This window comes from Gossypium hirsutum, chromosome D02, assembly GCF_007990345.1.
Source record: "Gossypium hirsutum isolate 1008001.06 chromosome D02, Gossypium_hirsutum_v2.1, whole genome shotgun sequence".
NCBI lineage: Eukaryota > Viridiplantae > Streptophyta > Magnoliopsida > Malvales > Malvaceae > Gossypium > Gossypium hirsutum.
The window spans coordinates 69,094,027-69,106,074 of NC_053438.1; the positions used below are offsets into that span (position 1 = coordinate 69,094,027).

Consider the following 12,048-nt stretch of genomic DNA (forward strand, 5'->3'; position numbering starts at 1 on the left):
ACCGCCAATAACTCATCATTACGCCCGAACATTGCCATTTCTTCTTCGTCCAATGTCACCCAAGCTTCTATGCCTCCCCATTTCGAATCTAGCAATACTATCATGTTCTTGAAACACGAACCTCTTCGTCATGCAATTCCAAGTCGTGGGCGGGGGAATGAATGTGAGTGATGTACTTCATTGAACAAGCAACCGCGGTTCCACCGCATGCAAAGCTGGTGAATTGAACAAGCAAGATGCACGCCAAGGTCGAACGGATGAGAGCATGGGACTAACAAGTTAAGCAACTAAAGATTGGGATTAGCTTGACTTAGGCACTTGGATTTAGCTTCAATAAAACAAGCCCCTTCATCATTGCATTCGATGGTTACAGCATCCTTGAGCTGACCAGCAAGTGGGTAGAAATGGAGTAGGATTTTGGACAAGGAGTTCTTAAGGGACTGAGACTTGAGTGGAACATTTGAGACGACACCATCTGAGGGATAGAAGAATATAACAGAGCTAATGAAGGGCAAGAACTTCATCTAAAACTGAAAGATTGAATGTTCTACAAGGTCAACTTGATCCACACTATTTGATTCTTAAAAATAATAACAGGACACCATTGAGTTACATGCGATTACCAGCTTCGAAATGATTAAATTTCATGGAACTACAGAAGCTCTATATACTTTCCAAGGCTAGCAACAATATCTACCTGTAATACCTGCAGAATAGTAGTTTTAGCCAATTACTTTGAGCAATCCCCTTCTTGATCAGCCTGTCCTCTTATCCATGTTCCAGCTCTCGATCTCTTTAGGTAATCTGACTTTCATTGCACCACTTTGATTTCCTCCATGTCCTCCTCCCTTGTTGTAGGTTGTATCAACAATTATCAATATGGCGATGTTTTATCAATCGGATCCTTTCGTTATTAAAATTTTTAATTAAATTATTAAATGACATGTCAAATCTTACACGGATAAATTTAAAGATAAAAATGAGCGATAAATCTTTAAAATATTTATTTTGCTTAAAATTTTTATTTTAAATTAAGTCACATAAGATCCGACATGTTATTTAACAGTTAAATTAACAATTTTAATAACGTAATGACGTAATTAATATAACTTCAACAGTTTAAAAATATAATTAGAATGATTTAAAGTTTAATAACCAATTTAGAATAAGTTTCATAATCGATTAACAATCAGTGAAGGAGAATTTTATATGTTGGATAATTGATTGCCAATTTGCCACATAATCTCAATTTATAAAAGTAAAAAATTTAAGTTGTTATATTTCACCTAACTATGTAGCAGTTGCAAAGACATGGTGTAGCTCAGCTTTATGGTCTGGTCAAGAGAGTAGCATGTTTTGCTTCTACGGGTGAGTTTGGATGAGCAGTGTATTTACCTGCGGTTAGTGTAAAAACAACTGTGGCAGTGAGATTAGATACTGTAGCGATACTGTAGCGTCAGACAAAAAGTAACTAAACGCACCGCACCGCACCCAATCGCCTATCCAAATCCACCTTACATCTCATTACACTATACGATACTTTAAAGATATATGGAGAAAAATTTTTCACATCATTTGTCAATTTATCACATCTTCAATTTGATGGGCGTTTCATCTAGTTCCTTTAAGTCAACTCTAATAATACTCTCAATTAAAAATCGGCCAACTTTATCACCACACTTGTGAACATGGTTAAGACCCATGAGCCAACCAATTTATAAACACATTTCATTTCCATGAGGTAAAATCATTTGGTGGATTTTATCGAATGTGGGAGCATTTTTAATAAAGTTTCCCACTCTTGTGAATTATGATTCTTAGTGTAGGGTGAAGTCAGAACAATTTTTTAGAAGTCGAATGGAATTTTAATTTTTTATAGTCTATATCTTTATAATTTTTAAAGGATTATATAATTTTACTTTTACTAATTTAAATTTTTTTAAAAAATTTAAAGACCTAAATAATAATTTTTCATTTTAAGGGGCTGAGGCACCTCCCAACCATAGGTATTATTAGGTCCATATGATTTCTGCTACAACCATATGGCACCAAGCAATCACAAGGTTACTGCATTCGATGGGGATTGCTGTCTATTTGGAATCAACTTTCAATAGGCAAAGGTAATTTCAGGCATAAAAGAGGCAAGCACCATACAAATTTTTTGCATAGAAGAGATAAAGCGATCTCATTCATGATATTTCATCCTCTGAATGCACATAATTATATTCCTTTGAGGTATTTTATGTTGTCAATTTTTGTTATCTTTGTATATATTACCCGTTGTCAAGCTTTGTTAGATACCATATATATTAATGCATCTGAATAGAAATTCCAGTCATGATGGTCCGATTATATAAAGAAACAACATAATACATGGTAACTTTAGTCCATTTTTTAAGAAAATACTTATCATTAATAGAAATTATAAACAAGAAATGCATAGACATGATACGTACAAACGATAAATAAAATACTATAAATTGATGCATAAATGCTATTATTTATAAAAAAAACCTCAAATATGAATCAAATTGATCAATTGTTGATAATTACATTTTAGCATGTCCTTATAAGGCCATCCTAATGATGAATATCGGCCAACCAAAAAACCATTGCCAAAAGACTCAAAAGGTCCATGACATCAATGATTCACCAAAAGCCAAGTCCTTTTGCTCCCTTTCCCACTCCCCCCCAAAAAAAATCATCAACATCTTGGAGTTCAATTTTGTGAAAATCATCACAATGCTCTATCATGATAAGTCTTCCTAGAATAGTTTCCAATAAATCTAGTGACTCCCTTATCTTAACAAATCCATATACACACCAAAACATGACTTGAAATAATAATAAAAAAATCGAAACCATCCCTTTTTGAGAGAAAATAAAGTGGACAAAGCTCCAACTTAACAAAAATATATATTTTAGCTATCTATTTATTTTTAGCTTCTTTTCGCTTTTAAACTAGCGGGTTTTTTTTTCCAAAACATCTTGAAATTGATGGAAAAGCCTCCCCTGGGGGCCCGCTATGCCAACAGCGAGAGAAACCCCATCCTCTCTTTCCTTTTTACGCCCCCATGTTGCCACATGGGAGGGATCCTAAGGGCTTTAAAGGGGATCCTATCAACTTGTTCCAACCTAGGATAATAAGCTCATGCGCTTGGTCTTACTTCACCGTAGAGAAACGAAAGAAGGCTTCTATCTCTAAGTTTAATTCAGACGTAGCAACTTCTTTTTTGGTGTGAAGCAGTGTCAAACCAAAATACCCAACAAACATTAACTCCCCCTAAAAAGGAGGTGATCCAACTGTATCTTCCAGTACAGCTACCTTGTTATAATTTCACTCCAGTCACTAGTTCTGCCTTCGACATCCCTCAACTTTACATATATGTCATGTCAACAATTAATTAATTTTTTAAAATATTAAAATTTATAGAATATTATTATAATTTTAATTATTAAATAATTAAATTTTATATTTTTTAATTTAAAAAATAATTGTTAGTGTGACATACATATATATTTTTATAAGAAAACCATATCAGTAAAATTAATATTAATTTTTCCATTCATTTTAGAAAAAAATTAAAAAATAATTTAACAAACAATACATCATTTTCCAAACCCATACTTCATTTTCCAAATTTAATATTTTTATACATGCAGTGTTTATAAATTGATCACCTCCGCACAGTCCTTCCGCCATATTTTCTTTGCCAAAATGTGTTCCAAATCCAAGGCCATCGCCTCCTGCATCATCATCGTCTTCCTCCTCCTCTTCACATTTTCTTCTTGTGCTTCAGCCGCCCGCCCTCAACCTGCAGCTCCATACGCACATCATGCTACTCCAATCAAAGTTCAATACCTGGTATTTGTAAATACATACAAAAATCTCTCTCCTTTTTCTTCCTGCTCATCATCAATACATCAACAACTGTTTATATAATTAATTTGTTGAAGGAAGGGAAGGTCTTCTACTGATTTGATTCTTTGATTTGCAGGTTGAAGAAGATAGCTGGGATGGAATAGAGGAAGAAGAACGCCTGATGAGAAGAACACTTGCTGCTCACCTTGATTACATCTACACCCAGAAGAACACCAACCCCTGATTTTCACTTCCCACCTCCACGCTTTTACTTTACATATACATGAACTTGTGTATCATGTTCGATCTTTAGTTTTGGATGTTTTTATTATATATGTACTGAATAAGCTTAGTGTTGGATTCTTCTATTCATGTAGGTCAACCTTTCTGGTTGTGAGCTCTGTAATACGTATGTTCATGTCCCCGATATATTCTCTCTATAATATTCGTGTCTGATATATAAGTCATTTGCAATATTATCGTACCACCATTTTACATATATATTACATACACAAACAATTATATTAATTCAATATATAAATAAATATATACAATTGAATCAAAATCAAAGTTTAATGTGTACATTTGAACCACAATTAAAGTTATGTATTGAATTGCACATTAAAACAAAGTTCATGTGTGGTTTCGATATTTGATGCTATGTTTGCCAGTGAACCAAGTAATGATACATAGCCAAAAATGTAATTAAGTGAGCTTTATTATAAATCTTATTTGAATAAACATTTGATACACTCATAAGGCTTAATCAATTGTTACTGTGTAGGCTCATTAAGGGATAGATGTTGGCCACAAGTTTTAAAATTGCTCCATACCCAGGGTGAGGATCAAACTCTCAACCACTGGTTAAGATAAGAAAGACCCCTTACTATCTCACCTAACTCCCGTAATTAGAATTCGATTATTTTAACCAAATGAGAATAATATATAGTAAATAAAAAGGTAGGACTAGGTGAATGCCTGACTTTTTCCATCTTCACATTGAATTATCCTTTGGTTGTTTCTTCTCTAGCACCAATGTAATAAACAAGAGCTAAATCCTCAATTTCGGGGTGCATAAAATCCGGTAAAAAATTAAATAAATGTACTTAATTGCTAAAATACAAAATAAGGTCATCTCTATTCTTTCATCATTCGGTCATTAATTTGCAAGTAAAAATAAGGATTAGTTAATAACCAAGCAAACATTTAGTTTAAATTAGTAAACATCATCATAATTTTATATATTATAAAGAAAATTATCTTCTATGATCACTTTAGTTTTAGATTTCAAGAGTGTATACTTGGATTTTCAGTATCGGTATTCATATTGAGTTTCGATTAAATTTAGAGTTGAGTCAAATCGGACTCTTAAAACGAGGTACAAAGTTTTCCCAAAGCTGTTTTCTCCTTTTACATTACTCAAACTCAAAACATTACTTAAGAGACCTTAGTTGATACATATCTTTTAAAATGTAAGTATTATTGGAAAAATCTTTGTTATTGTTTAGTCCCTTAGACCCTATCGTGAAGGAATGCACATTGGACTTGGACCATATTGCAATAAAATCTTGTTTTATGGACCAAATTAAACTAATTATAAATGCAGTTGGTACATTTATAAAGACCCATCTTCTTCAGCCACATAAAGTCACATGGCTAACAAGCTCTTGCTCTTATCTATTTTAGGGTCGAAAATGAATAATTTGATTGTTATATATCAACCATCCAATTGAGAGACCATAATTGCTATGGCAACCATAGCCACAAGTGCTTCAAAGTTGATTGTTATATATCATACTAGTTTTTTTCTGCATCGATTCATCGTATAAATGTATTAATTAAAAATAGGTTTAAATACTCATCTAACTTCTAAATTTGTCACTTTTTTTAAGTTCATACTTATGGGTTTTTTTTTCCTTAAATTAGTATCCGAATTTTAATTCCATCAAGAATTTTGATACTTTTTTTAACACCGTTAAATTTGGCACACGTGTCAATTAACAATTTATTGTGTCAATTAATTTTGATAGAATTTCATGAAGATGAAGATTGGATTCCAAAATTTGTGTTTGATTTTAATGTATTTTGATTTATAATTTTTAATTTTTTTTAATTTTTTAAATTTTAAAATTTTAAAAATAAAAAATACTATTTTTGTTTAAATTAATTTTTGTAATTTTTTTAAAATTTTAATTCATTTATAATTTATTTATGATTATTTATATATTTTTATAATCATTAGATTTTTTATTTTTTTATGAAAAATCGAATTATCACATCATCAATGACATGTGTAGAGGTGCTCATGGATGAGAGGGTTCGGGTGAAAATATAGGCCCGAAATATGGGTTTGGGCAAAAAAATTAAACGGGCCGGCCTAGGGCTCCACTTTTTTGGCCCGGGATCAGCCCGGCCTGACCCGAATATAATAAATATATATTTTTAATTTTTTTAATTTTAAAATACTTTTTTTTATTTTTTATTTTTAAAATAAATTTTTAGTGTTTATTAAAAAAATAGGCTGGGTCGGGTCGGGCTCGGGCTTAGGAATTTTTTCTCGGGCTGGGCCTGGATAAAATTTCAGGCCCATATTTCGGGCTGGGCCCGGGCCTAGGACGCGGGCCAAAATTTTTTCTGTGCCCGGCCCGACCCAGCCCATGAGCACCTCTAGACATGTGGCACAGTCTTAGAGTGCCAAAACTCTTGACAAAATGAAAATTCAGGTACCAATTTAGGAAAAAATAATCACAAGTGCCAATTTGGGAGAAAGTGACAAATTCAAGGGTTAAATGAGTATTTAAGCCATTAAAATATATTAGATAATTTTACCTTTTATATATATATTTTTGGAAAATATGATAAAGAAATTGACACGTCATATTTCTTAGGTCAAATATTTTAAAACTAACGAATGATATTAGCAGGTCAAATGTAAATATATATATATGAAAATTTTAATTATGAAAATACTTAAAGTAATAAATAATTCTAATTATATTATTATTTAAAAATTAAAAATTATTGGGTGAACTACATTAGTAGTCACTCAATTATTAATAAATTTCTTTCCTAATCACCTAATTATGAAAAGTTACAAAATGGTCACTCAACTATTCAATTTTATCTATTTTGGTCACCCATCTATCTTGGATTTTTGGGTGCTCCCATTTTTACATTAGCTAGTTGGTGAACAAAAAAGATAAAATTGAATAACTGAGTGACCGTTTTTTTAACTTTTTATAGTTTGGTGATGAAAAATAAATTTACTTAATTGAGTAATCATTTTGTAATTTTTCATAGTTAGATGATAAAAAAAATCATAATTGGATGATCTCTATTGTAATATACCCAAAATTATTAGTGTGTAAAATCAAAAGTGATTCAAAACACTTTGAATGTACATAGGGAAATTTTATCAAAATTGGTGGGCTAATTTGACTTTTTCTAATGTTTCATAGGGAAATTTTATCAAGATTTCTATCCAACTCTCAAAATCTAAAAGAAAGATTCAATCAATCAATGGAGTTATGGCTTTATATTTGAATCCAACAGTTCATATTGAGATTTTCTTATAAAATTATGGGAGGCATGCTTCACATTCGCACCAAATAATTCAGGGCTTCTATCTTTCTTTTGAAAACTGAGAAGAAGAAAATTATTATTATATGAATTTTTGTGATTTCGGGGCTTCACACTTCAATGGGAAAAGTTTTTTTTTTCAAACATAAAGGCAGATTGAGTTTTAGCTCGATTGATATGAGTATTGTTGTCAATGTAGGAGAATGTGAGTTCGAGTGTACTGCAGTGCATTATTCTTTTATTTATGAGTTGGGGAAGAACTATGGGTAGTTCTAAATTTAAAGGACTAATATAAACAAAAAAGTTCAAGGAATAAGTTAAAGAAAAATTACCAAATTTATAGAATAGATATTATCTTATCCTTATGTTTTGAATATACATAATTATAGGCTAAATTATACTATTAGCCCTTATACATTAATTTGATCAATTTTAATCACTTTAATTTTCGAATCGGTCAATGTTATTCCTTTTACTTTTTAACTTTAAATTTTTAGTTCTGAACCAAACAATAGTAGTTAAATTTGTTTAGTTAAATTTAATTATTAGTCCTGTACTATGATTATAGTTGTAGATTTGGTTCATGTTCTCCAATTGGATCATTTTAAGTCTCATATTTTTTTAATTTTGAAATTTCAGTTTTGACGCAAATGACAATCGTTAATCCATTAACTGGATTTTTAGTGAATAATATATAGAAATAACAAGTTGACATATCATTACAAATATTCTAATATTTTTGGCACATCAATCTTAAAATAACAAACTTAGCTTAATAAATTTAACAATTATCATTTAATGAGGGATGAAACTTTAAAATTTTAAAAATACAAGGATTAAGAATAATCAAATTAAAGTATAGAATTAAATCTTCAACTTTTGAAAAACAGGGACTAATATCAAAATTTAACCCATAACTATATTCAACATTTGCTAAAGCAGCCATCTTAATAATTTTTTATGTTGTTTCACTATACATCGAGACTAATATTTTTAGGGTTCGTAATTACTCCTCTTAACAATATCGTCTTTAAAATTTGAATCTAAATATCATTTTTAAAAGTATAATAGATTTTATCATTACACACAACGTTGCTATAAATTGCTTGGTTTTTGAGTAATATATGTTAGAAGTTTTTTAGTTGCCCAAAGAAAATGAGCTTGACGAGACCTTTTCGTAAGATGCAGAGAAGATAGTACAGGGATCATATGGTATTACTTGAAGATTGTAAAAGTTCTGCCACTGTCATTGGATTTGATTATAATTATATTTGCAACTCGATTGAATAAATTTGTTTAAATTTAAAAATTGTATGTTTGATGTAATGATTGAGTGAATTTATTTTTACGATTTCGTATACAATGCTTAGAATCATCTATAACCCCTCCTCAATTTCTAAATAGGAAGATGATGCGCTAAAGTTCACTCAAACTCATGTCCTCTTGCATTGACAACAATACTCATGCTAATCGAGCTAAGTCTCAATCGTCTATTCGTTGTGAACTATTACTAAAAAGTAGAGGTATTCATAAGTGAAAGTCATAAGTGCCAAGTCGTAACTTTCACATATGATAATTTTTTATGTTTGATGCATTGCATTGCCCATGATATCTTTCACGCATGACCTTAAAATGTTGAGAATCCGATCATAGTTAATGAGATTTTGATAGTGTTGGCAAAGGTTGAGGCCCTAAGATATTGATGTCTCAAATTCGACCCCCGCCCAATATAAACTTCAAAAAGTTACAAAATTGTCACTAAACTATTCAGAAGTTTTCATTTAAGTTCCTGATTGTTAAAATTGTTGTAGTATAACATTTCCTATTCACAATGTCTGCACCAATCAAAAGTTATTATTCCTCTTCTCTTCTACAATTCAATTTTTTTCATGAATAAGCTTTGAACGTCATGAATTAGTTAATCAAAATCCAAGTAACTTTTTTCTTCGATCTCCGACACTAATCATCATATCAATTTGGATTTACGATATGTTCTGTTACTCATCAAAGGACACTAATTCGTTTTGTAAATTTTTAATATTAAGTGATCAAAATATCAATTTACCAATAATTCACTTTGGTAACTTACTCGAAAACCAAAATGGTTAAAGATTTAATTGATGGATGAATGCAATTTCAAATAATTTTTCCATCAATAATCTAAAGTTAGGCTCCCTCTCACTCACCATAATAATTGTCATTTATTTGTTAAAAAAAAAGAGTTAAATAGTCCTCAACCACCCTAATATAGCCCAGCCAGCCATGGAAAATGTGCTATTTTCAAATTACTTGATTTTTCTATTTTTAAATTTTAAATTCTATTCCTTTCTCATACATTTGAATTATTATTTTTAATTATAAAAAAACTTTATTCAATATTTTAAGCCAACTTTTAATAAGTCCCTTTTTCGTCTGAATCAAGTTTCAATTTTGTTTTTTATCTTCGAAAAATTATTTTATGAACTCTTTTCATGTCTTTTTTCAATTATTTAATAATATTTCAACAATTCTTTTGTCATTAACACATCATTTTTATAATTTTTGTACCCAGAATCCTAATACCAGAACTTGAACCCTAAACTTTAAATCTTGAATCCCGACTTTAGGATCAAGGTTCTAGGTTCGAAATCAGGGTTCAGAATTCAAAATTCAAGGTTCAGGGTATTACCAAAATTATATGTCAATGACATACTAAAATATCATTAAATAATTGAAAATGAACCATAAATGATGTGACGGGAGAGATCCATAAAATAATTTTTAAACTTATCTTCATATATTAATTTTTAATGGAAAATATTTTATTATTATATATTAGTTACGATTTTATCACCTATATGCGTGCACATTATTTTATTAAACCGTCCCTGCATGTGCACGATTACGTTAATTTTTTAATTAAAAAGAATAATAAAAACCAGTACATTCGTCGTCTCATAAGGTTGAATTTGATGAAATATAATCATTTTTCTTTTATTTAACAATTAAAGTAGGGTTTAATTCACAAGACATCCACAAACTATAGTTCCATTTTTAATTCAATCCCCAAATCTCAAAATATTCTAATTGAGTTATCAAAATGTCAAAATCATTTCAATTAGATCCTTCCATCAATCTACCCATTAACTTAGATGTTAAATATATAAATACCTACTGTATGGATAGCTTCGATTCGAGATGTTAAAAAAAAATCTTATCAACACGACATATCCCGACTATCCATATAATAAGTATGCATGTGTTTATAAAATGCTCTGTATCAAATCAAACAATCATTTAACACCTAAATTGCCTACTAAACTAATGGAAGTTTGAGTACTCCAATAATTAATAGTATTTTGAAATTCAGGGACCAACTTAAAATTTGGTTATAGTTCAGAGGGTATTCGGCTGAAATTAACCCAAAAAACAAGTCAAGAAACACACTAATGATGGCAATACAGTAAATATATTCAAACACAAAGCCCATTTAGCAATAGCAATCCCCATAAAAACCGCGTCAAAGCTCCACAAATAATCAAAAGCTTCTGAATCCAAAAAAAAAAAAAAAGAAGCTTATTGAAACGAAACTTTGAAGGCAAAGAAGAACAAGTAAGAAGCAAGAAAATCAAGTTCCCTCGCCTCGCCATTGATTTTTTTTTCCCGGTTCAGTGGTACAAAAATGGCGAACCAGTTGGAGAGCTTAGTGGAAACGATAAAATCAAAAGTAAGAGCTCTGAAGAAGAAATCAAAGAACAATAAACCGTATATAAAGATGGATAAAAGCTCCAGCGTTAAAGTAGAGATCCGTAGCAGGAAAGCAAGAAAACTTATCGATAAGACTCTCAAAGCCGCCGATCGACCTGGAAAACGTACCATTTCGTGACCTTTTTTTTGTTTCATTTTATTCTCTCCCTTTTTTTTCAATGGAATATACAAGTCTGTTTCTGCATTTTTTTTTCTCCGTTTTTTAGATTTCGTATATTTTGATCTTTTATTTGAAATGTTAGCCAACAGATTGTGTGTGTGTGTGTTTTTTACGTTACATGAACCGTTTTCTATGGTTTTTATTTTAGATCCGATGAAGTATGAGCTTTGATCTGAGAGCATGAATATATAACATGCAATACGTGCAGGATTATGATAATTATAATTAATATAAAACTTTTAAACATTTATGATATAAATATGATTATAATGTTGCCATTGGAAATTTTTTTTTGTAGAGGATGGAATTAAATTACATATTTTTATAATATTAAAAATATAATTTTATTATTTTAATATTTTATATTTTTATAGGATTAAATTAAATTTTTATTATCTTTAGGAGTTAAAATATAATTTTATTATTAATAATTTAAAATTTTATAAATTATAAAATATTTAAATAAAAAAATTCATTTTAAGGCCTACACAATCCTCCCGATGGAAAACTAAATAAAATAGAAATAATTTAAAAAAAGAAAATCGAATACCTCGAAAATCAATTTAGTTTTTATTTTTATTTTATTAGTTGTAACTGATCGTCAACGATAAGGTTGTAAGCAGTTCAGTTTTTATTTTTAATTTTTTGCATTTGAAAATTTCTCTTCCGATTTTATTTCATTCATGGTTATCAAAAAGAT

General features: G+C 30.0%; 2 protein-coding genes across 2 annotated transcripts; both read left to right on the forward strand.

Moving 5' to 3' along the window:
• Positions 1–3,624: 3,624 nt before the first annotated feature.
• On the forward strand, positions 3,625–4,321 carry LOC121214832 (phytosulfokines). The gene is made up of 2 exons (XM_041089172.1): positions 3,625–3,865; positions 3,999–4,321. Exons 1-2 carry the CDS (start codon positions 3,719–3,721, stop codon positions 4,104–4,106), a joined length of 255 nt encoding a protein of 84 aa, XP_040945106.1. The 5' UTR covers positions 3,625–3,718; the 3' UTR covers positions 4,107–4,321.
• Positions 4,322–10,956: 6,635 nt separating this feature from the next.
• Positions 10,957–11,490, forward strand: LOC121214833 (uncharacterized). Its single transcript, XM_041089173.1, has one exon. The coding sequence runs from the start codon at positions 11,103–11,105 to the stop codon at positions 11,304–11,306; it is 204 nt and encodes a 67-aa protein (XP_040945107.1). The 5' UTR covers positions 10,957–11,102; the 3' UTR covers positions 11,307–11,490.
• Positions 11,491–12,048: the final 558 nt, after the last annotated feature.